Here is a 26975-nt window from a genome sequence, read left to right on the forward strand (position 1 = left end):
CATTGAGTTAATCAAATAAGTTGTGTTTTGGATGCTGGTTTACCAGGCTTTTTGACTAGCTTAACCCAACCCGCTTCATCAGAAAAAACATACAGGTTAACCAGGATTTTTTTTTTTTTTTTTTGCTGATCCACCATCTAGACCAGCACTAAACTAGCATAAACCTTCTTGGACATGGACCAGCATGAAAATGCATACTGGTCTAATCTGGTGTTTTCAGCAGGGTTAGAAAGTAGCTGTGTAACCTGAGGCAGAAACAGAGGAGAGGTGTGGAATTTCACCAGAACAAACCGCTTGCTTGTGTACGTGAGCATGTGTATACATGCGCCCTTGCATGTCGCATTACTCATCTTGTGCGTGTAGAGTTGGATAATATCATACAGGGTCTTTTAATATCTTGTTTATATGCACTGTCATTTTAATTACCCTCCTCAGGCACCTGCAGCCCACCATGCCCACATTCCACCCTATTTTGTCAAAAATGACCTGACCTGTCCTCTGACTCACATGTTAACCTTCAGAGGTGTGACGCAGATTCCTCCAGCAAAGGTGATCTAATTTCCGGATCACCTTACATCAGACCCAGACTTTGTTAGGAGCAAGTTTTACCCATGGTAGCCTCCACCCTTTCCACACTCATGCTGTGTTCTCCCCACTGCAGGTGCAGTGTTTCTGGGGCCCTGATAATGAAGCTCCCCTTCAGACTCCTCTTCTCTCCATTCACACCCATGCCTGTACCTTTCATGCTGTGAGCTTATCTGAGCACACACAAAGCACATGCAATGATGGTGCAACTGTTGTAACAGAACTGTTTTTTTTTTTCAGTCAGCTCCTCTACTCTTTTTTTTTCTTCTTCTTCTTTTGTCCAGAATCTTTGTGTTTCAAACTTGTCAGTATAAAGCAATGTAATGTTTAAAATATACAGTAAGTTACTTGATATTACCTTCTTTTGAGTGTTCCTGTATCTGAACTACAGGAAAGCTGTGTAGAGTTGTAGAGTGGAACAGTCTGGTTCCGGAAAAATATCCCATTCATTTTTTCCATAGGCGAATTGATTTTTAATGATAACTAATAAACCTTTAAAGACAGACCTATCATGACCTCCAGAGTTGTTAACTGATGGCTTATGCTTCTGTTGAAGCTGTTGCATTATTTTAACTTGTTTAATGGAAGAATTTCTAGTTAAAAACCATGATCCTGAAGAAAAAACATCCACCGATCTGAGAATCATGGCCAACAAAGCGCACCAAAAGAGCTTTGCAGCAACTACCCACTCCAATGAATCCTATACTCTCTAGTTACTTATATATTTACTAGGGCTGTTGATTTAACACATTAATTCAGTGCAATTAATTATATTTAAAGAAATGCTGCATTAAAAAGATAATTGTAATTAATCAGGTCCCTGGATGGTAATGAGGAATATTCCTGCTATCGAAAGCTTGAAGCACCACCTGTTATCAGCAGGGGGCAGTAAGCGAAACTCCAGCTGTATAGGCAACACGCAGCTCTACAGACAACAAACACTCAGACTTGCTTGACAACGGTGACTGCACAAGATAAGGATAAAACACAGCTGGACTGAGAGCAATTCCAAATGCATGAATCTCAAGATTTGTTTTCTAAGTTTCAAACTACGTTTAACTTGACACAGTGACCTAAAACCGTTGTGTTTATGATGTGACATAAAAGCATCCATCTGACGCATGTGTATATTGATGCATCCTTAGACAAGACCTTATAATAATGCTGCCTTCATGTGCTATCAGAATTATCCTACTTCCCACTTCTGAAGTGGTAATTACGAGTATGTCGTGTTCACGTCCTTTGTTGTCGGAAAGAACAGGAAACATGGACCAGGTTCATTCATACGTATTTCTTGAGGAACCTTTATTTTGACACCATAATACATATCACTCAGTTAGCTTGCTGACAATAATGGAATTTTTGTCAAATACAAGATATTTTCACAGTGTAAAAATGTACAACATGCATAGAATGGTTGCTGATATACATAAATTAATTTGACCAAAACAGCAAGCGCTAACAATTAGCTGTATTAAGAAAATGAACTAAACCTGTCATTCACTACAGAAACTGTACTTTCCTCCACCATGTTGAAAATTCAGGACTCCTCCCATTTCGTAAACTTGGGTATCAAAATTATCTCAGAGTATCCCAGTTGAAATTAAGACTTGAGGGGTCATTCATGTGCAACTTCCGAGTGGGAAACTCGTATTTACGATAATTCCGATAGCATGTGAAGGCAGCATTAATCTACAGTATCTTGGACAGATTGAGGAATTAAATTGCAAAATGATAGGCTTATGTTCAATAAAATGGAAATAAACATTATATTGCCTTCTAAAGTCACTTTTTGTATTGACTTATTATTAATCTGCCACAATATTTTAATGCATTTTAATTTTCTAAATTATTATTTTTATAATATATATTATATATATTATATTTATATATTTTTTAACTATAGCTATTTATAATTATTCAATCATCATATATCCAATTATTGTTATTTGAGGGGCTTTCTCAACAAATATTTATTTATGCGATTAATTCGATTAATTAATTGCCATGTCATATAATTACTTGAATTAAAACTTTTAATCGATTGACAGCCCTAATATTTACAGATAGCCTATCTTACTTTTGTAAACAACATATAATGTTTCTATAATTATTATCAACATGTTTAATTCGATTACATCATTCACAATGCTTCATGGGATTGTAGTTCATTCCTTTATTAAAGTTGTTAAGTACACAGTCTTGTACCTTTTGTCCTTTGTCTGATTTCAAAAAATGTTTTCCTTGTAAATCAAAGCTTGTAATGTTGTGATTCACCTCAGAGCTGGTTGGTTTGGTTCATGGATTAGAACTCTTTTATGAAGAATTTTATAAAAATTCCTATGGAAAAAATGAATGGGGAAAATACTTCCAGAAATCAAGAAGGCTGAAAAGTGGGTGGGCGTCCCCTGTGTATGACTGTCTCATTCAGACAAGGCATGCTATGAAGATGAGATTGTGGTGATTTAGGTAATGTAAATTGCATGCTGCAGTTCCCTAAAGCAGTGGAGCGACGTATCTGCCAAGACTCAATAATATATATATATATAGTTCTAACCCATAGGCTAGAAACATCACAAAAGAAATATTTTTAATAAATCAATTGTTTATTCTAGACAGCAATGATGTTAAATGGAGAGCAAATTGAAGCTATTGCCTAAAGACGCACTCGTTTTACTCGTTTAAAATTGTTTATCCTTCTTTGTTTTAGGAAAAGCATCTCAGTCAAAGTTGATTTTTCAATGTAACATAACTAAGAAAGCTAATACGTTTCCAAAGCTATGAAAGACCTACATATCAGCAATCATTTTTGCTTTCTCTGAGAAAACATAAAACAACATTGTTTATCCTTTTAAAAGCAATGTCTTTCCATGCACAACTGCAAGAATATATTTTTCACATCTGCACATAAACATGCACATACCTCATAAACAAAGTATAAAGGCACATTAAGCCTTATGAAAAATTGAAGGTCTAGTGAGCCCTTGCCGGTGTCTGCTAAATATTTCATAAAAAGTTGTCTCTTTCTTTCTCTTAACGTCATGATCCTTCAGCATGTATCTGGGACAGGATGCCACTCACTGCAACTTCCTGTCTGGTAACAAAGACCAGTGGGGCAGGAGACAGAGCAAGTGAGCGGTTTTGTGGCAAATTATATAGACATTTTACAAGTGGGTAAGGCAAAGAATGACTCTGGGGAAAGGAGGCTGAATTTTAGGCTGTAGTCTTTCAAATTTGCAACTAAATAAATTGAATGGCAAGAAAGGAACTCCTTTGTTATTTTTCTATGAAAAATGCATTGTTTGAACCCACAGCAGACATCAAAAAGCAATCAACAAGAACCTTTTCAAGAAAGGTAGCAGAAGCACACTTTTTAAGCAAAGCATTTCATCAAAAGGATTTTGTTGGATTTTCATTGATAAAGTAACAGATATATTGTTTAAAATGAAGACAAAATGTCTTTGGGCATTTTCTGGTTGTCAAATGTTAGTGGAACATGTCCATAGTTAATGTGCTGAACTACATCTGTGGTTACTCTGCTAGGTCACCTGTATAATCTAGAGGAGAACTGACTTCATACACATTCACAAAAAGTGTCCTGGGGACCAGTTGGTTAAAGATCATTGCAAAAAATTACAACAAAAAAGTGATTATTTCTGAGAAAATATTTAACATCATTTATTTGCAGAAGCAAAATGGTTTGATATTTTGCTATTTAGTGCAATGAAATTCATTTTAAGTGTCCAAATACTCTTTTGGGCCACCAAATAACCCAAGTTTAATAATAATTTTTATAAAAAAGAAAATTCTCTCAGTTTAATATTCTTTGAGAACACATTTCCTTTAGGAACATGAATAGTTTCGAGATGTCCTGTTAAGCATAGCCTACAACCCTCTCATATTTGAATAATAATAATAATAATAATAATAATAATAATAATAACCTGTGGTTTCTCTGTGTGTTTATATCTTGAGCAAGAGTGTCCTGCCCCAATGTACTAGTGGCGCTGTGGTAGGCCTCAGTCCTGATCATTAGTCATGCCAGTTTCATAATGATATAATAGCACTCAGATTTATGAGGGGAAGCTGATTTGAATCTGTGATGCAGGCCTGTTTCTCCACTGGTCACTTGGAATTTGTGTGAGTTTCCCATTACAGCAGCTGTAAAGAACCACAACAGCTGCATGTGTGTTCATCACAGTCAGAGATGAGAGCCATAGCACCGTTAAAAATTTTGTCTTAAAGGAATAGTTCACACAGAAATGCAAATATCATTCGCAGTCATGTTTTTAAACACAGTCAGTTATGTGATACACAAGAACCAATGATATTTAACATCAAGGACATCCAGTAAAGGCCCCAGCACACTTACGGAAAAGTTCTTCTTCGTTCAGAGGTAAAAAGAAGTTTGAAACAGCTGAGCAATGACATACTAGCTGTTTCTCAATGTCCATTCTTTTTCTGTTCTTACATTCTTGTGCACTTGTTTGACATCATAACCCACTTCCAGAAAAAGCAAATAGATAAGATGTTGTTGAATCTACATATCGAGCACACCTCAAAACTCGCATAGATGTGTTTTACGTCCTCAAGTCTTCCGAGTTCGCTCTTTCAAGGTAGTAAGACAAGACTGATTTTTACAAGAACGAGACAGTCAAACACCCGCCACACCGTTTTAGAGGTAAATATGAGGATGATCAAGACTACACTTAAAACAACTAATGTAACATTAAAATGTGTTATCAATGACTTTATGCCTCTATCAGTGGAATTCATGAGATCAGTAAAAGAAGCTGTATTAACCACTCAATGATGACTTAAAGTAATATATATGCAGTAGATATTTTGTATTTTGTCTTGTTTACATTTAGAATTCATGACGCTAATGCGCTAACACGCTACACGCGGCCATAACATTTACTGGTTACACTCTGTTATTGTAATTTATAATGAAACTGATACTACTGCAGAGATGGGTGTATAAAAAAAGAGTGTTCATTGGCAGAATACAGATAAAAGAATGATGTCAGGCATATTTTACTATGGGCAGATGTGTGAATGGCTTTCGCTGCCGATAGCACATGAGTGAATGGGCACTTGAGAGTATTTTAGTAGGTTTGATTCCTTTTGTAGACTAATTAAACAAAACAAAAAAAATCACATGATATGGTCTTGGAAAATGTCTCTAAGCGAACGATCATACAGATGTAGGTATGTTTGCGGCAGCTCCCTAATAACTTTGAATGCCGGTGTGTTCATTTTGACTGATCTTAACCGAACTGTCGGCCTCAAAGTACGTGGAGCTTCAGGTCCCACCTACCGTAGATGTGGACCAATGGCAGTAAAAAGGTGTTTAGCAGCTGGTAAGTTTTCCTGAAAGTTCCCCCAGACGAGCTGTTACAAACCACTGAAACAAACTCAAAAATACCTTCTTTTTGGCCAGATTTTGTTCTAAATTACATCACACCCGTTCATTCTTCAGTTTCATTAGAATTATGCAGGGGCCTTAATGGACTACATGTAATCTGAACTAAGAAAAAAGATTTCAAAAATCAAGAATTTGTAAGTAAATGACATTACATTTTTAAATGAGTGTAATCAGACTATAGTTACATCTTACAGTTTTTGTGGATTACATAATTACATATCGATAACATTTCCTATTAGTCTTGACTTTCAAAGCATCAGCAAGGGTGGGGGGTGGGGGGCATTGGGGGTGACTAAACTCAGGGACTGACAAATAGCAAATTGTTTGATTTCATGTTTACAAATGTTTAATGAAAAGAGACTAAATAGAGATTTTTAGATTTCCATCAAAACATGCAACAAGTAATCCCAAAGTAATCAGATTAGATGATTTAAAAGTGTAATCTAAAATATTACATTAATGATTACAATTTTTGTTGTGTAATTCAGTACCAGATTACATTTCAGAAGTAATCTACCCAACACTTTACATCAAATCTGGGGTGGCACGTCCAAAGCCGGAATTTTTTTTAACACAAGTACAAAATCATTGTACGTGAGGGGAAGATTATTAGTGAATGACGACTTAAATTTTGGTCTGTTCTTAACACAAAGCTATTGTATGATTTCAGAAGAATGATTTGCACAAGTCGTAATAACTACTCTTATGATACTTTTATGGTGTTCTTTTTATGGTCTTTTTTGGATTTAAAATTACTAACACATTCATTACATGGAAAAGAGTTGCTCGGACATTTCATCCAGCATCTCATTTTGTGTTTCAAGGAAGAAAGAAAATAATGCTGCATTGTAATGTCATACTGTAGGGGTGAGTACATGATGACAAAATTTTAATTTTTGTGTGAACTATTTAAAATTCACACTTCTTTCTTCGCTTTCCATTTCTCTCTTTTTCTATCTCCCTCTCTCTTCTAAGAAATCACAAGTAAATCACAGGTCCTTATTGGAGCTCTCACATTTTTTCCAGATCCTCTGCACCTGTTGTTCTCTCAGTGTTTCCAAGTCATGGTAATAGTGTTAGTGTTGATTACAGAGCAGTTCATGTGCTGGAGTGCAGCTGTGTTCCATCTCTCCATCTTTCTCTGAACTGAGTGCTTTCATGAAGACATATTCTTCCTAAATACATAGACTTACATTTGCACTCTACTACTGTGGGCTCATTGTAAAGGGGCAGCTGTAAGTAATGACATGTCAGGTCATACAAACACACCCTCATGACCCTCACAGATACACATGTCCTAATGACAAGCCCTTCTCTCATCCAACTGCTCTCAGAAAAGTCTGTGGTGAAATGCTGAGAGAAAGAACCCTGCAAAAAAGACGTGCTACATGCCACATGCATTGCTGGATTTTAGAGAATACTTAAAAGAATAGTGCACCTTTAGTTAAAAAAGGAAAATTCTGTCATTGTTTACTTGACTTCATGTTGTTCCAAACCCATATTACTTTCATTGTAGCTCTCAAATACCATTCATTCACACCAGGTCAAGTCAATAACATCAAATGTCATTGGCTCTTATGTCTCATGAGTCATGACCACTTGAGATGCACCAGGTTTGAATGAAATGCAAGTGACAAGCGTGAATGTTAGTATTTGAGGGCTGGAGTGGAGGGGTTAAATTTTTGTCCGTTCATGACATAAAGGTATCATATGGATTTAAAAGACTTGGAATATAGTGTATGAGTGGTATGGGCTACTTTTATTTAAGTACTTATGTTTAATTTGTGATTTTTGTACTTTTTAAAGCTTATTGGTGTGAATAATTATCCCTTTTCATTCTATGTAAAAGAGCAGCTTGGAAGTCCTGAGTAAATTATGACAAATTTACATTTTGGGGTAAAGTTAGGAGATATAAAAGAAAAATGTAAAAACATTGTGAACAATGAAGCCTCATAAACCTCTACATAACTGCCGAGATGCTAATTTTTAAGTGTTTTATAAATACTTCATTCAAAGACAAAATTACATGGACACAGTACAGATTAACCCCATCAGTGCTATTAAATACACCCCCTCCTCCTCAAACATGTCTTTTAACCTAAATAAATACTCTCATGGGTCACAAAACAGCCAAATGTTAACTGATATCCTGGACATTTATTTACTGTCGCAGCCCAGACGTCTATCTAGCCAGATGAGGTCCTCGTTGGTTGTTAAGGTGACTCCCCTTCTCTCTATACATTACTGGGTATAAGAGGCCATCGCCTGGGCAGCTGCAGGAGGAATGCTCAACAGAGGACTCTGATGTATGGAGTCATTGTGTCTGAGAGAAGAGTTGATTGCTGTGTGATAGCAGGCCATAAAGAGACATAAGGACCTCTAGACCTGCATATGGTTTGTTTATGGGTTTTTCAGTGTCTGTTGTCCTGTGTGATACCCACATACTTTCATTGTCTGACCGCAAAGGTTCATTGCACTAATAGTGTCTAAACAAAATATTCACAGAAACTGAATATTGTGTGAAAATGTGGATTGTTTAAACAAATAAAAACAGGTTTAACAAATTTCACACCTATCCTATAAGGGTGTGATGTCTGCTTCCCTTTCTTCTGAACCCATTGGAGAGAATAATCATTAATGAGATCTCTTTGGCCACATTTCCACCTGGTATTAAAATGCGTTTTGGGTGATCAGCCCTAAATACAGGTCTAAACAGGGTCTAAATGTTTTGTTATCGGATCGCAGAAACCACATACAAATGTGGTCAAAAACGCATGTGACCAGATCGCATTTGAGGTGTAAACACTAATCCATCCTGTATGCATCCCGGCAGCAGTGATAAGCACCACCCTTCACCTTTCAATCAACCGCTGCGCTAAAACAAGAGTTTAAACTTTGCGGTTTACAAGTGGCTTTAATGGGAAATAACAGTCCGATCAGAAAATTTAAAAAAGCAAATACATGTACAATCACGAGAGCTTCACGGATCTCAGATAATTCTGCTTGACATGTTTCGTTTGTGCTTAGATTAAATTTCAACTGCATCTGGGAGAAACAGTGCAGCATTTATTAATTAATTTATTTTTTTGCGCTTTCTTTGTCTATTCTGAATTTGTTGCGCTTTATTATCATGCAGTAACACACTGGCATAGTGATCGATGTATGTCATTGTGGAATGGGTGGCGTGGTCATGTGTCTCTCTGCAGGAGAGGGAAAGCGGTAAGGCTCGTCACCTGGCCTGTAATTACTCTAACACCTGTCTCTCATTATAGTGATGGCGGAGGGAGACCTGATAAGGCCTGCCAGAGCAGCAGAGGAGAGAGAGAGAGTGGCAGAGGAGAGTGGTGTCTGAGCGTGTGCCACACAATAAAGCCTGTGTTTACCTCGTGTTGTAAATGGAAAACGGAAAAGACCCTTCTGTTTATGTTAGCTGCTGAGAGCCCTTTTATGTTGAAGTTGTGTGTCGTAAAAAGACTAAATAAACACTCAACTGTTCGCTGTCTCCTGACTCCTCTATTGCCTACAAAACGATCCTTATCATGAAACAGAGACCCTCCCCTCCAAATCCGAACACAAGTGGTCACAGGAGACGCATTTAAGAGACCAGGTGTAAACAGCGATGTGTCTCACCTGACCACATGTGATCAGATCACCCGAAATGCATCTTAATAACAGGTGGAAACGGGGTCTTTAATATCTAAAGTGTTTCTCCTAGAAAACAACAAGAAATGGAAAGCAAATGGAACATTTTACTGAAGTTTCTAGCTTCTCAGTTTTTCTCCTAAGAAAAAGGCCCTAGTAATCTCACATTGTCTTTTAAAATCTGCAATCAAGACATTATTTATCAAATTCCTCCAAGACCATATTTTCTGAGCTATGCAATCCACATGAATTGGTTACTGTATGTCAACAATTCTCTCATTTGTGTCTGAACTCCATTGAGTCTCCTGAGGTATGAAAGAAGAAATCAAGTTTTCCTCTGGGTAGTGTAATGAGTTAAAGATATAGTTCCCGGAAATGAAAATGCTCTCATTGTTCACTTACCCTGATGCCATCCCAGATGTGTATGACTGTCTTTCTTCAACAGAACACAAATGAAGATTTTTAAGAAGAAGATAGAGCTCTGTCATGTCCTTATAATGGAAGTACACGGGTGCTTTGACAGTCTAAAAGTCACATTTAGGCAGCATAAAAGTAATCTATGTGACTCCAGTCGATCAGTGTATGTCTCCTGAAGCTAATTTGCTGTCTCTGCTTTATAGCCTGTCTGACTCTCTTTTCTGCTGCTTAATAAGACTGTGGACTCTCTGTTAAAGCAGTAGGTGTTGGTCACACATTGTGAAGAGGCTTCAAAAGTGTTCTCTCATATTCTGAGAAGATTTGATTTCACACTGGGTGATTTCTATACAGGTCTGATGTTCTTCCTGTGATCTTTGCTGAAAAACTTCAATATTCCCATACTCAATATTCAGCATGTACTGGAGTGAAACCCTGTCAGGCTTTTAATCCTTCCACACCCTACTGAAAAGACAAACATAGCTGATCTCCAGCATATGGTATGTTTTGAAATGCTGGAATCTACATAAAAAATTCAACTCGTCCCTTATTTTTCCATTATAAAGTTTTTTTAATGACGGTTACAATGAGGCACTTACAATGGAATGAATGGGGGCCAGTCCATAAATGCTAATATACACATAATATAAAGTATAGCCACAAGATTAGCCACATTATCTGTTTTAACATGATTTTAGTGTCATAAAATCGCTTACTAACCTTATCAGTGTAAAGTTATATCCAATTTTACAACTTCGTTGCCATGACGACATAATGCCATAACCCTCTAATCGATTTAATCCCAATAAAATCATGATGAACAGCTGTTTTATCACACTAAAATCATGTTAACATATTAAATGTTTACGTCTTGTGGCTATACTTTTGTTTTTGTATTTTTACTTTGTATACAGTGGGTATTTATCATTTATGGATTGGCCCCATTCATTTCCATTGTAAGTGCCTTACTGTAAATATTTTTGCTAACCCTTTTTTTAATAATCTAGGGATGAGTCAAAATTATTTTTTGTGGTAATCAACATTATGCTAATGTACAAATGCTGACAATTGAGCTTAACTTGCATTGAACCAGAAACATTTAGTTAATTAGCTTTAGCTTTAGCATGGCTATGCTGGTCCACCAGCTAGACCAGCACTAAAAAGCATAAACCATCCTGGACCAGTATGGAATATTATGCAGGTCGACACTGATCTTTTCAGAAGGTGATACAGTTGGATTGACTTGGAGCAGAGGGAGAAATACAGATGGAAGCTGATTGATCTAAGCAGGAATGGACAGAATGAAAAACATTGAAGAAGGGATGGTCAGGAGGCCATTTTGATTAAAGATTAAAAAAAAAAATGAAAAAAGAGTGAAAAATGACAGGTCATAGAAAGGGGCATCAGAGACACATACACATATACACACACAGAACAGCTGATGAGATGGGAGAGTATGGGGAGATTGAGAAGAGATGGCGAGGAGAGATTCCAGTGAAAGAGAAGATGGCAAAAATTTCAAAAGATGGAAAAGTGACAGACAAGAAGATAATAATGAGATACGTGTCATAGGATGGGAACATAATCCCATGGCTCTCCGGTCTACAAGCAGGCCTCTTCCTGTTGATCCAATCTTTATCTCTACATCTATCCCCCATGAAGAGCTATAGAGCTCCACATAAACAGAGCTGATCCCAAGAGAGGAACAGATAGCACGGGAAAGTGGCCTTTCTAAGTAAACATCAACGTCCATAGATGTCAATTAAGATGATTGTGGCAATGCTATTTTGTAAAGCTGTTTTGAAGCTGTTCTATCTTTGTAATTATAGAACCATTTCCTCCCGTCTTTGGTGTCCAAACATTTAGTTGTGAAAGTGAGACCATCATCCATGTCTCATTCATGAATCAGATAAAGTAAGGGATTTTGCCCTTTTATGTGTAGTGCCCATGGGAATCGATTAGTAAAAGTGATCACCATTAGAGGGGAAGTGAAAAGTGAGTTCTGTTTGGAAGTAATAATCTCTGATAGGCACATGGGTTAAAGGTTAAGTGTTTAGATTCTGATAAAGGGGTGGTGTTATGAACAGGAGGTACAGTCTGAGAGCTGTTATCTGCACACTGCAGTTATACCTCGAGTGAATTTTAGACCAACATGACTGTGGTAAATGGGCCTTGATCCACATTAGGACTCCATCCAGAAAAAAGAGACGCAATTTTATTTAATCCTTTCTCTATACAGTATATCATTCTACCTCTCTTTTCACTGTATAGTTCCGCCTTTCTGGTTTGGACATGAGGGAAAACTAGAAAATTACGAACCTGATAGATGTGCAAAAGACTGACGGATGTTTGTCTCTTTTACTATACTTTGAAAATCAGTATAAATGGAGTTCTAAATGAAAGTTCAAGAGGCGCATGTTCATCAATGTGTCAGTCAAACTGGTATATAAACCTCTGCGTACTTCACAATTCTTCTAGCATCCCTCCACCTCCCCAAATCCACATTTAAGGGATAATATTTTTGGCATACCTATTTAGTTGGGGACATTGTGGACAGGGAGCCAAATCAGCGGTTTGCTGGTTGGTTGAAAGAATAAATTTGGTGACTCATGGAGCAGGTAAAAGCAAGTCCTGCTTTATTTGTTTTTAACTTATGACTCAGTTTCTAGCAAGAAATTAGCATTGTAGTTTTTTTTATATTTACTTAGTTACGTCCAAAGTGCACTTGGAATAGTTTCAGATCATTAGACATCACATGACATCCCATCACATGACATCCCTGCCTCTGTGAAGTCATTGACTGACTGTGCAGTGAGAAATCAAGGCAGATGACTAAGCTTTAGGATGCAGCCAGAGTGTGCTGTTTTAACCACACATATGAAAGTACAAGCACAATATCATATCGTTTTTGTTCATGCTCATTAACTCTAGTCCTAATCATACAGTACAGGAAATGTCTGTAATGTTGGGTAATGTCGAAATACACTGCTGCTGATCACTCATAATCCCTTCCGAAAAGACCAGCATTGCTGGTCACTAGCATATGTTTTGTTTTGGATGCTAGCTTGTCCCCATCATGGGATGTTTCTTAAAGGAATCATTCACCTTCATGTTGTTTAAAACCTCTATGACTCTCTTTCTTACTGGGAACACAAAAGGAGATGATTTATTGATGATAACCCTCCGTCTTTTCTACAATGGCAGTGGATAGTGGCTAGTGTTGCCAACTTTTTTCCAAGCAAACTATGGATGCTTGAGCATTTGGAGCACTTCAATACAGGACGTTTTGCCACTTAAATATTAGGATGTTTTAATTTTGGCCAAAATACAGGACGTCCTGGCTAATATGGCAACCTTACTAGTGGCTCAAGTTTTAAAGCTAAAAAACAAAGGACCTCAAAATGAAGTTACAAATGTAAGTTCGGAGCTTGTTCATATAGGTCTGTCAATCATATTCTATGGATGTATAAGTGGCTGCTTCCCTCACACTGATGACAATGCTTCCAGCATCTCTCCACCTCCCCCATCTCTACCTTTCTATTTTATTATGCCTATACGAATTATTATTTTACAATTGTCTTTCATTATGACACTTTCTATTTCTTGCTTTAGTCAGATAGTCCAGGGGGATCTCAGAGCTCAAGCCCAGTACCGTGCTCGAGTCCCTCTGTTATGGACAGCACACCAAATTAGTTTACCTTAATGTGCTCCAGTACTTTGTAGAGAAAAAACCTGGAATTTAAGTCATTTTTCCACAAAAATCTTGACATCTGTTGCGCTTTCATGAGCGCTATGAATATAGCTTGTTCACAGTGGCTCATGAGTTCACACAAAACCAGTACTAACCAGCATTAATCAGCAAGGCAATTCATGCTGGTCTAAGCTGGTCTTTTAAGCAGGGATGCCCACAGCTATGTTGCTCATTCTCGCTTTCACAAGAGTGTCTCCTGTATTATCACACCCAGTGAGGAAACTGCTCTTATTTTGATAGGCCATCAGAATGTCCTTGCTCATTCTGGCCCTGGGACTCTTTATCTGCCTGACTGCTCTTCCTACTCTGGTTGAGGGTCACAGGCCTCCAGTCTTTGTATTGTGTTGCAGACCTCTTCTCTTAACACAACAGTGACTCCAGGCCCACATCCACAGCCAGGCTGCCGGTGTTTGTTTTCCCCATGATAAGGATTTCTTCTCTCCCTCTTTCGGGTTGGGCACACCCACACTTTGTCATTGTCTGTGGTGGTTAAAGAGACAACAGTATACATAATGCTTTCAACAACTGAAGCCAGGCGAGCAGGTTGCTGAAGCTTTCTTTTATGCTGATTTCATTTCTATGATTGTGTCTTTCTATTGCTTAATGTATATCTTGCATATCTAGTATCTTCTGCTTGCCTTTGACATTGATGGGGGGAAAATAATGTCAGATAATCTGATTTCTAATTCTGTATTTACTTACAAGTTTTGATGGATGTTTTATGCTGTCATTTTTACAATGTGTCTCTCTTTCTCTCTGTTTTGCAATATTTCCTGGATGGCTTTCAAGGTCAGAGCTCAATTATACCCACAGAGAAAAAACAGACAGAAAAGAAAAGAGGAAGATAAAGAGGGAAAACAGAAATGGGGAAAGTTTGTTGACCATACCTGTTGTTTGAGTATCAAGACAGCTGCTTCCTTGCATAGATTAACTCACCGTTACTGTAGCTCACAATGAATCTTAATTACAAGACACAGAAGTAGATATATACTTTTGAAATTATATAGTATATGTTTCTGGTACCATTTGGAGTAAATTCTAGAGACTGTTGTGTGGGAAAATCCCAGGAGATCAGCAGTTACAGAAATACTCAAACCAGCCCGTATGGCACCAACAATCATGCCAGGGTCGAAATCACTGAGATCACATTTTTGCTAATTTTAGTTGCCTATTCAGTGATTCAATGTAATACATAAGCATATGCAGGTTTGAAATGGATCCCAAGAAACTAATTCAGGACTTCAAAGACTTTTAGTCATTAAGTTTATACAACAATGTGTTTTAAATTAAGGGAAATTAATTAATCTTATTAATTTATCTTATATTGTTCTTGGAGTCCTTGGATGTCAAGCATAAGTTTGAATAACATTATTGGGTCTCTGAATGAAATAGCTGCATAAAGTGGACAGGCCTTTCTAGAGCTGCCTGCTAATCTCTAAGAATATAAATCAATAATGCATTTAAATGCTAAAATTGTATTTTATTCCCTTTAAGGATGGTGCTTACATTTGAGTACAGGTTGCTCTATTGCAACAGCTGCAGAGAGTGTGATAGGAAAAGAAACCTTTGGGGTAAATGATGACAGCAGTGCTCTGATGTTTAGTCGTGTACCAGAACCTGATTAACTGTGAAGATCAAACAACCCCGAGCGCTCAAAAACAAACAAAAAACACGCCAAAGTTTCTCTCCACAAACAATATGTACTAAATTAGATACTCCCAAACTAATTTAGCACATGTTTTGCCTCTGCATAAGAACCTTTTAATCAGCAATCACTAATGAATGGAATATTAGGGAAACAATCCAGGGAAATCCAGGTCACACAATAAATAAGTTGTTGTCATGAGATATTGTGTAACACGTTATTGTGTGTTAATGTTCTAGCGTGTAAAATCATGTGTCAGTTTAATTTGAGAACAAACTTACATTCTAGAGTTAAACTTGGAAACATTTACAGCTTGATTGGAAATGGCAAATTAAAACATTCTGCTAACAGGTGATATTTACCTTCATTTTTCTTTGTTTCTTCATACATCACTCATCTCACATTTCATCTCAAGCATGCTCCCCGCTAACACTTTTGTCAACTTGGTTAAAAAGTACTGACTTTTGAAAAGACTTTATTAGGGGCAAAATTGTTCGGTGTGGTGGAAATAATGCCACAACTGTGGTACAGTAGTAATGTGTTTATAGGGAAAATTCTCTCATCATTTACAAACACTCATGCCATCCCAGATGTGTTTGACTTTCTTTCTTCTGCAGAACACAAACAAAGATTTTTAGAAAAGTATCTCAGCTCTGTAGGTCCATACAATGTAAGTGAATGGTGGCCAGAACTTTGAAGGCCTAAAAAGCACATAAAGGCAGCATAAAAGTAATCAATACAACTCCAGTGGTTCAAAGATGCTGTATGCGATTTTGCCATTCTGGAATTTTCATGAGCTGAGCCGTTTAATTAGTCACTCCACCTCTTTCTAAAACCCTGCACATCTAAGATGCCGTAGAGACCAAGCAGAATATGTCATCCCATGGTTTTCAAACACATCAGCAGCAAAATAGCGCCCTCAGCTGACAACAATTATGAACAACATGGCATAAAAATGGCATTAAGCCCCAATCATTTTCTGCAACTACAATACTATGAGAATGCGCAAAATGATTGACAAGCAGAAAGCGTCAGAGTTTGTGGCACGCGGTCACATATTTTTGGCACGGTATTTTTGTTTGCTGTTTACAGAGTCTAGAGCTGTTACAGAGACTGGTGAGATATCTCATGACACTTAATTCAGTGATATCTTTCAGGGAGTAGATTTGTTTTTATTTTTATTTATTTATTTATTTATTTATTTTGCATACCTTTCCATGAAAAATCTCTATAGAAGCGATATGATATGTGTGGGTGGGAAACAGATCAATATTTAAATCCTTTTTTTTTACTATACATCTCCACTTTCACTTTCAGAAAAAAAGACTTAAATATTGATCTGTTTCTCACCAACACCTATCATATTGCTTCTAAAGACAGATTTAACCACTGGAGTCTTATGGATTACTTTTATGCACCCTTTATGTGATTTTTGGAGCTTGAAAGGTCTGGTCACTATTAATTTGCATTGTACACAGTCTTATAGAGATTAAATATTCTTCTTAAAATTTGTGTTCTGCAGAAGAAAGAAAATCATTCACATCTGGGATGGCATGAGGGTGAGTAAATGATGAGAGAATTATAATTTTGGGGTGAATTATCCCTTTAAAAAAATATGATTTTCACACAATAAATATTGAGATGGTTTTTGTTCATTTCGCTCTTTGTTTAGATTTTCATAGTTTAAAACATTAAATAATTTGTATTTTTATAATGGATTTTCAAAGTTTTGGAAGTCTGTGTCAAGGCTAAAACAGCTAAATGTATACATAAAAGGCATTTAAAAAGTACCAAAAATAAATGATGAACTGCGAGGCAATTTGACCTTCATATAACAGAAAGAAAACAAGTTCAAATCTATAAATTTTAATAAAGATTAACCTCTGGGACAGTGTCCAAATTGAAGAAATAAAAAGGTATGTACTGCCATCTGCTGGCAAGTATTGTATAGAGGAGTAAAATATAAACTTTTCTTTCGAACTTTCTAATGTGCTAAAGACAAAGTAATATCTGTACTACAACATTTTAATTAATTAGGAACTCACATCCCAACTTTATAGACTGCGAAATAAATATATGCAAATCAATATTTTGAGATTTGATTTGTGGGTGACTTATAAAACTTAAAATAAAAAAATAAAAACTTTAGCTGATATTAAAAAAAACAGAGAATCAGTAGAGATGGAACTCGAGATAGAAAACTCTTTCATCTGTGCTGGTTTCCAACACAGCGGAACTAAACGTTCGTGTCAGCCGTTTCCTGTCGGATCGTTCCCAATCACACATGAAAAATGGCGGAACGGGAGGAAGCGGTGAGGGAGTTCATCGCTGTTACTGATGTTGACGAAGAAAGGGCCCGTTTCTTCCTCGAGTCAGCCGGCTGGGACCTACAGGTTAGCAGCACACCGAACCCTTCATGTATACAATTTTTCACTATGAAGTACAAACACTGTGGCTGAAAATTGAACAGACGATAAGCCTCCAGTGGCGCACGGTCAATTGTACAACCGGCTAGCGAAATGTGCAAGTCACTCTTCATTAAAATCATCAGGTGTACCCTGAGCTGGTTTTTTCTGGTTAACCAAACTGTCTTGACATGATCCGGACGGCAAGCTCTGTTAGTCTGCATCGCATTGCAAGTAGAGGCTCTTAACCTGTGACGACAGATTTTTACATCGAAATTCAGCCATCATATGCTAACAGGTTTAGCTCGCTGAATTGATGGTTTATTTCATTTTATTTATGTCGTCGTTCTTGACATTTTGGAGGTGTTAGTATAATAAACGTAATGTTTATCTCATTATTATTCTTATATTGTGAAGACAGAATGTGGGTGGTGTGTTTCTCCTGTTTTATTCTCATGTCGTGCGTGTCTGTCTATGCAATGATGTGACAGTTGTCTGTACTGTGTCTTTAGCTTGCTCTAGCCAATTTCTTTGAAGATGGAGGAGATGATGATATTGCCACCATTCCTCAGCCAGAGCCTGTGTCTCGATCCACTGGGCCAAGGTAACACAATCCTACTGGCTTCTTCATCCACACCCACAATGGGACAATGACTGTTCTACATGGTTAACAGTCATAGAGTAGTACTTTGTTTAATTTAGTCTCCTTTGATTTCAGTGAACACAGAGTGACATCCTTTAGGGATCTGATGCATGAGGATGAGGATGAGAGTGGTGATGAGGAAGGGCAGAGGTGAGTATGTTTCTATGTCCAATGAATAGATAATTAAAAAAAAAAGCTTGACTCTCTTGCCTCTTTAAAATGTGAGTATTACATTGCTAATGCTTGAATATTGAGCAGTTTTACTGTTATGGATTTCTGGAGTCAGTGAAACAGAAGTAACATCAGATTTCTCCTCTTACAGGTTCTTTGCTGGTGGGTCAGAACGCAGTGGGCAGCAGATTGTTGGTCCTCCCAAAAAGAAAAGCTCAAATGAGCTGGTTGATAACTTGTTCAAAGGTGCTAAGGAGCATGGAGCGGTCCCTGTTGACAAAGCAGGAAAAGGACTAGGAGAATCCAGCAAGTCCAAGGTAGTTTATGCACAAACAAACTGTGAACTTTACATTTAATATATAAAATGTTGATGTAGTTTATTCAGGGATGTGATTTTTCAATATTTATCTGGAATTCTGTTTTTTCCGGCCTAAAAATGTCACCCACATAAATTGTGCATTCTCTGTAAGCACTTTTCACCCAAACTAGTGTAATTAACCTTCCCTCGGTTGGAGCTGCTGCTGCGTCATGCACATACATTAGGGTTGAGAGTGCACGAGACGGATGCTACTGATTTACAGCGTCAGCACTTTATTCAAGAAAGTCAGGTTTATTTTAATTAATCCAGAGAAAGAAAAACTTATTAAAGGAATAGTTCACCCAAAAAAAATTCTCTCATTATTCACTTACGTCACAGAAGACATTCAGTGATCGACTGGAGTCACATGGATTACTTTTATGCTGCCTAAATATGACTTTTGGACTGTCAAAGTGCAGGCACCCGTGTACTTCTATTATAAGGACATGACAGAGCTCTATCTTCTAAAAATATTCATTTGTGTTCTACTGAAGACAGACATACACATCTGGGATGGAATCAGGGTAAGTGAATAATGAGAGAATTTTCATTTCTGGGTGAACTACTCCTTTATTGGATGGATGCAAAATGTGTTTGAAGCATTGCAACAGTTGATGACAGGTTAAAAATCACTATTGTTATGGATGTGATATTTGCAGTGAAAATGCTAAATTTTACTTCACAAGTACTCGGTACTAGAGCCCGACCGATACCGATTTTAGAGGGGGAAAATTCACCAATTACCGATATGGTGGCCGATATAGTTAATTTTTGAGCTGAAATGAAAATAAACTTTTTCTATGTGGATTTTTCACCGATTTTGTACCGATATGACTATGCAAAGGTACTCAGAAGGCTGATATCTTAAACTTATTTCTTATCAAAGAATATTTGACATTATTATACATTGTCAACAAATTCTAGAAATGAAAACTGAGAAAATAAAGAATAAATAAAAATACAATAAATAGCTTTAAAAACATCAGTACTGTATTTTTAGTATCAGTTAGTTGCTGACCATTAAAATAAAGAATAAATTCAAATAAAATAAATAGCTAAATAAACATCAGTACTGTTAGTATCAGTCAAATGCTGACTATATTAGTACTGCCAGTCAATTATTGGCAGGTTGTAATACAAGAAGCATTTACACCTGCCGAGACGAGATAAACAGCGGCAGCGCTGTTACCCCGTATTCTGCTATACAAGTTCAGGGGAAATTTTCAACGGTGGAAAACCAGACTTTTAAATATTAAGTTTTATAAATGCAATGACTGGAATTGTTCGGTTGAAGGGGGTACCAAACTGTGAATCCTGAACAAAACAGTTTGGTGAATACATGTTTACACATTAGCTTCCACTCAGCTGACAACAATGAAAGTAGCTACGTGATTAGCTAGTTAGCTATAAGCTCGTTTTCACGGAGAGTAAAAGATGGACCTTATTTACTTTCTAGCATTATGTCTCACCAACTATGTAACAACATAGCGTGAAATCAACACTCATCAGACACAATCCACCACTGCACCGTTGTCTGCTGAGCTGCAAAAAGATGCTCTGATGTTTACCTTTCAATCTGCTACATTACTGACTGCACTGACAAACTATAGCTGGCTAACAGCAAACAGACATGAGTGACATGGTTGTCAGGGACAATGTTAATGTTATATTAGTTATATTGAAAAGGGAAAAATGATGAGGTCATTGTTTATTAAGTTTCCAGTATGTATTTAACAAACTAGTTAACAACTTACCGTGATGACACCGCTCAACTCCACCCTGTCTGCAGAGCCACTGTCAGCTGAGTCGGAGCGCGCTCTGCTGGACAAACTACGTTATGACATCAATTCTAAAGCATTGTTTTCTGCATTATATGTTCTGAAAAAAAGTAAACATATACGCCGATACCGATATATTGGTGAAAGGCTAATATCGGCTGATAATATAGGCTGACCGATATATCGGTCGGGCACTACTTGGTACACAGCGGCTGTGTGCAGAATACGCTGAGCCTCGCATCAATATGAGATAATACAACTAGGGCTGCAACAACGAATCGATAAAAACGATAATTATAAATAAGGAAAATCATCGACAACGTATTTCATTATTGAATATTTGGATATGTGCGGCAGGCACAGAGATGCTTTGTCAGTGACGTAACTTTACAGCCCATTGGAAAAATATGTTGCATGGAGACAAGATGAAGCAGAAAAAAAAACACAACCCAATATGTCCAGTGCAAATGCACTTTATAAACACTTCAAAGAAGATCATAATAAGCATACAGTTGAATGTGGAGCAGTTGCTGCGTCAGGTGTGTTGACAGAGTGATTGTGCTGTTTGATGTGCCTGAAAGTTGTTTCTCTCCAGCGCATCACTTACATTTTACTGCTATTTTCTAGGTTTTATAATGTATACATCTTATGAATTCAAAATCAGGCACGTATTTTCATTTCGCAAAACTGTTTGTCTTTTCAACAAGCGAGTCTCCGTTAAACTCACTGAGCAAGCGAGCACGTGCATCCACGTCAATCAAACCGATCGCCATAGAGAAAGGGAGCACAACCATTTTGATTAAACTGTTCTTTGTAGTTTAGTAATCGTGCAATATCGTACCTCGATTTCAGTTTCAATGTAAGCAGTTGTGCAGCTTTCATGGATGTCACACTGATGTCTCAGAGGGCAAAGTGTGCCGGTTTTTAAAGTGTTTTAGATGGTTTCTCAATATGTGATGAGGATGTGACTTTTCAGCACAACATTGAATCTGATGATTGTACTATATTAAACTGTATGCTGAATGTAATGTCTGATTTGACCAGTAAATGTATACTATGGCAAACATTATTGCATACACTACTATTAAAATGTATTTTTGAAAGAATAGAAACGTAATCAAATGTAATTTTCCGTCAAAAGTGCTGTCTCAGTGTGGACGAAAGGCCAAAACGTAGAGAGAGGGTTGCCTTTCCAAACTAAAATGTATTAGTGTGGATGTGGCCACAGTATTTGTGTAGTATATAGTCTTTGCTCAGCACATTTTCCTGCTTTTTTTACCTTTGCCAATCACATGCCTGTTTATTAAACATCTCGTATGTTGATTTGGATGTTCTGTACCCAACAATTCTCACCCAGTCACACTCTTGCTACATGAGACTTCATAATTCTAACATCTTCATCTGACTTTGCTCACTTTTTCTTTCTCTGTCCACTTATGTTATAGCCTTTTGGTGGGGGTGGCTATCGATTGGGTGCAGCACCAGAAGAGGAGTCGGCTTATGTGTCTGGAGAGAGGAGACAGTCCAGTAGTTCACAATATGTGAGTCAAATTGCCTGTGACTGAAGAAATAGGGAGAGATTTTGGGAATCTTTTTAAGACGTGATTGCTGCTGTGCTAATAGGTAAATGTGGTGCTGAAACTCTGGAAGACTGGCTTTAGCCTTGATGATGGGGAGCTTAGGAACTACAGTGATCCTGGAAATGCCCTTTTCCTGGAGGCTATCCGCAGAGGGTGAGCTTCATTCATTGATTAACCCTCCTATTCTGATTAAGTAGGGCCACTTACTTGGCTGTTTGCAGTAATTTTTGACCAGACACAGTACAGGTCTAACTTTTTTTTTGTATTTTTTTTTAAAGAAATTATAACATTTCTTCTACCCTAAATTAAAAACAAAAAAAATATGCACTTCTTTTGGGATTTATGTTTTTAAGATCTTATGTTCATAAATATTTAACGATTTCTCTATTCATTTGCAAATGCAAATTAGCAAATGTATGTAACTTCACTAAAGTAAACATGAAGAAAATTTCAGAATGTGTTCTGTATTTAGGGCAGATTGCTGCTATCTGGCGAAAAAAGAAAAACAACATGACTTGAAAATCACGTTATGACAATTATAGTCATGTTTTGTTTTGAAGTGTCAGTTTTTGCAATAATGTCACATTATGCTTACAGTCAAACCTGACCTGGTGTTACATAGAGAAGACATAAAATAATTATTTTGTTACCAATCATTTATTTCAAACATTAAAATGTAATAACTTAAGTAAATTAATAATGTCAAGAAAATGAACACAAATGAACGATAATGAACTGTGAAAATGCAATCAGTGGATAAAACAGAAGACTCAGAATTTGTTAATTGTTCTTTGCTCTCTGTGCGTAGGGGTGTGTGTGTGTGTGTGTGTGCGCACATGCGAGGTGGGGGGGGGGGTTATTGAATCAAGTCCAATTTTTTTTTGAGTGTGTTCATATGGCAAGCAGAGAAAAATTCAAGTGTAGAAAGTCACTAAGTCTTGTACTGCTCAGATAAACAAAACCATTTTTATTACATCGGAAATAGTTTTCAGTGAAAAATGACCAAACAGAATAGGAAGGTTAACCAGATGACATTTGGCCATTATTAGATTATCAGGATTGGCTGTGTACTGTCTGCTTGGCAGTTAACAGAAGTTGTAGTTCCCCCCTCATGCTGTTGTTTCCCCTCATGTCGGTTATAAATTCAACCATAAAACTTGTCATTGTAAAAGGAAAACATTGTTTTTGAATCGAGTAAATATAAGTGTTAAATTTCAGCAATTTACGCCTCTTTTGATCTCATTAAACTATATTGAAGGTACTGTAAGCGATTTGTGCTGTTCGAGAATTTCCACAAACTGAGCCATTGGATTAACCACTCCCCCTCTTTCCAAAACCTGCACTCCAAAGACACCAAATGAGCTTTATTGACACTGACATGAGCAGAAACAGTTGTCAAAAACATCAGTAGCAAAATAGCACCCTCAACTGACAACTGTTATGAGCAACATGGCATAAAAATGGCATTTTGCCTCAATATTTCACTGCAACTACAATACTATGTGAAAGCACAAAATGATTGACAGGCAGAAAGCGTCATTGTCAGCGGTCAGTTTTTTTGTTTGCTGTTTACAGAGTCTAGAGCTGTCACAGAGACCGGTGAAATATATCAGTACACTTATTTCATTAATATCTTTCAGGGAGTTGTAAAATTTTTAGCATACCTTTCCATGAAAGAATAGCTTACAGCACCTTTAAGTTTAATATTTATCTCAAACTCCCTCTTACTGTCTTTCTCTGGATCTTTCAGGGAGATTCCTCTGGAATTGAGACAGCGTTCCCGGGGTGGTCAGGTAAACCTGGACATGGAGGACCATCGGGATGAAGATTTCTCCAAAGCCAAACCAACGTTCAGAGCTTTTACTGGAGAAGGACAGAAACTGGGCAGGTTGGAAAGCTGTCTCTCATTTCCCTTCATCTATTACGGGCAGCCATTTCTAATTTTAACACACTCAATACATGCACAGTTATAATCGAGCTACATCAGGTTTTTGTATAGTCGAGCTACAGTCTTCATCTGCTGTCTAAGTGTACGTGACTCAGTGTGTTATCGGATATTTAAAGGAAGAGCGTCAGCCAATGAAGTGTTAAATACACATCACACATCTCTTTTTCGGAGCATCAGCACAATGTTGAGGCCTCTGATTAACGTGTATACACACCTGGCGGAGTCAAGCTAGAAACGCATTACCTAGGTCTGTTAAACCTAATTTATCCTATGGAAGAAGCCAAACTTTTTTTCTCCTAGATGAACTAAAGCACCCTAAGCGAACGAAGCTGGCGTTTATACTGTACGTGGTGTCGTTTTAAAATTAGTTTGTGTTGTAAATCATATTAAAAAAAGTGTACTACTGCACAATTTTTGGGAGAGGGGCTTCAAAATGATAAATTTTTAATGATAGTAACCTAGGTTACTACTCAGCTGGCACGCGCAATTGTAGATAAAACATCACCTATGATTAGTTTTAACCTATCATCAACGTTTTTCGCTTAGCTGAGTTCTTCCAGGTCAAGAATTTCAGAGATGTGTGCGAAATTAAGAAATATCACCAAACAAACACCTTGGCAGAACAACAACTTTTCTGCATTTCGTCATCATTTCAGCTGAATTAAAAGAAGCCTGTTCACTGTTCACAAGTATAACTTAGCCTTTAGTCTGACTTCGCAAAAATCAGACGTTACGAATTTAGTTAGGACTAAAGCATTTACAATTATTGTTTTAGTAAGACTGAAATCTAACTTAAAATTGCTTTCAAACGTACTGACTGTGTCTTCTTGGAAGACTAGACTAGATTTACCTATCTACAGCCTCGTCACATTTTTGTAATTTGATATACGCTTTTTTGCTCAAGTTTGAGGTACTCTTCATCTCAAAGAACATGATAAATATTCTGTTTAGTAAGTAAGGTTTGAAATTAGAATTATGGTGTGTGTGTGTGTGCGCATGATGTACAGTATGAACGTTTTCGTTTTATTTTGTGGATACAGTGTGTCCATTTTACCCCAAGGGGTCAATAGATTAAAGGAAAAGCTCACCCAAATGCATATGACTTTATTTCTTCTAAGGAACACAATGATATTTTGATGGAGTCATCCTATAAATAGATCCATACAATGCAAGTAAATGGGGTCCAAACATTTAAGCACCCAAAAGCTCCACTTTTTTTTTTTTTTAATTGGCCAGATTTATGGTTACTTTGCTCGAACTGTTCCTCTTCCATTGGGATCTGCTTTACTTATGAATGTCAACAGAGGTAATTTGGCTGTTACAAGTTACCTTCCTCTGCCCTCCCTCAGTGCAACGCCAGAGTTGGTGTCACTCCAGAGAAGCCCGCAGGACCAGGCTGCCAGTGAAGCTCAGGCTACTGCTTCCATTAGTTTGGACAGCTCTCAACCTGTCACCAGCATCCAAATCAGACTGGCCGATGGAGGCCGACTGGTGCAGAAGTTCAACCACACTCACAGGTAAAAAAAAGTTAAAATATAGTGAAAGCCTACACTAGCCACAGACCTACCCACCAATGTATCCTTTTAATTCTATGAGTCACACCCAGAAATTTACAGAAAAGATCTAAATGAGTCAGGATATATGCCTTCATATATCTTCTTCATGACTTGCTTGTTCCCTCTCATTCACAGGGTGTCGGATGTGCGTCAGTTTGTGGCAAGTGCTCGACCCGCTTTAGCTGCTGCAGAGTTCGTTCTCATGACGACCTTCCCCAACAAAGAGCTGACGGACGAGAGTCAGACGCTGAAGGATGCCAACCTGTTGAATGCCGTCATTGTCCAGCAGTTAAAGTGACAGTGCTATCTATTGGCCTGGCTCTATAAAAGCACTCTTGAGTTTTCCTTGCCTCTGAGTTGGAGATACCAGGACTAAAAGGACTTCTAATTACTTAATTTTGTTTCCTTTAGTGATGTGTATTTCCTCTGTGGCAGTTTTGGGGGCAGTGGGTAGTTCTGGTTAAACATGAAGATGAGAGGAAAGCAATCACACTGTGATATAGTTAAAGGGAAGGAGAGAGGAATGAAGTGGCGATCTAACAAATTTTGCAGTTTTAGAATAACAATGAACAAATTCAGATTGAAATAAGGAGCTTTTTGAAGAGTTTTGACATCCCTTTACCTCGGGGTCTATCTTGCAGATAACTGCTGCTTCTCATTTGGTGTTTTTGGTCTCCCTGTTTCTTTCCTCTCTGTTTATTCCCTCTCAACATTTCTCAAAACAAAAGTAGCCTTATATTTTAGCCCCTTGCAGTGACACTGACCTCAAATATCAAGAACAACCTCAACTGTCAATGAGAAAAAGGTTTAAACTAGATATTTTTGGCTGGCACATTATATTATTGATTTTATTTTTATGTTTGCCTGATTATACAATAGTTTTAAACAAAGTTGTTAGTTGGTTGGTTAACCACCAACTTCAGTTTTGGAAGCCTCTGCTGGTTAACTTATCAGTGGCCATCTTGTATTCTATGCAGCAACTGACTATAAAACTGGACTCACTTCGTGATTGTGTAGAGCTGTTGTAAACCTGCTATTAAACCCCTCTGTCTGGCATTGGAGCGCACTTTT

At 37.4% G+C, this 26975-nt stretch overlaps 1 protein-coding gene across 1 annotated transcript; it reads left to right on the forward strand.

The window, feature by feature from the left end:
- The first annotated feature begins 17722 nt into the window (after positions 1-17722).
- Positions 17723-26970, forward strand: LOC127420268 (NSFL1 cofactor p47-like). Its single transcript, XM_051662358.1, has 9 exons — positions 17723-17858; positions 18383-18474; positions 18589-18663; positions 18836-19001; positions 22266-22361; positions 22444-22553; positions 24151-24288; positions 25698-25865; positions 26040-26970. The coding sequence occupies exons 1-9, from the start codon at positions 17757-17759 to the stop codon at positions 26200-26202; spliced, it is 1110 nt and encodes a 369-aa protein (XP_051518318.1). The 5' UTR covers positions 17723-17756; the 3' UTR covers positions 26203-26970.
- Positions 26971-26975: the final 5 nt, after the last annotated feature.

Source organism: Myxocyprinus asiaticus, chromosome 29, assembly GCF_019703515.2.
Source record: "Myxocyprinus asiaticus isolate MX2 ecotype Aquarium Trade chromosome 29, UBuf_Myxa_2, whole genome shotgun sequence".
Classification (NCBI taxonomy): Eukaryota; Metazoa; Chordata; class Actinopteri; order Cypriniformes; family Catostomidae; genus Myxocyprinus; species Myxocyprinus asiaticus.

Coding starts and splice junctions, on each gene's coding strand:
- LOC127420268 (XM_051662358.1), top strand. CDS start 17,757: ATGGCGGAACGGGAGGAAGCGGTGAGGGAGTTCATCGCTGTTACTGAT. Junction 17,859..18,382: donor CAGCCGGCTGGGACCTACAG/GTTAGCAGCACA, acceptor CTGTGTCTTTAG/CTTGCTCTAGCCAATTTCTT. Junction 22,362..22,443: donor AGTCCAGTAGTTCACAATAT/GTGAGTCAAATT, acceptor CTGTGCTAATAG/GTAAATGTGGTGCTGAAACT.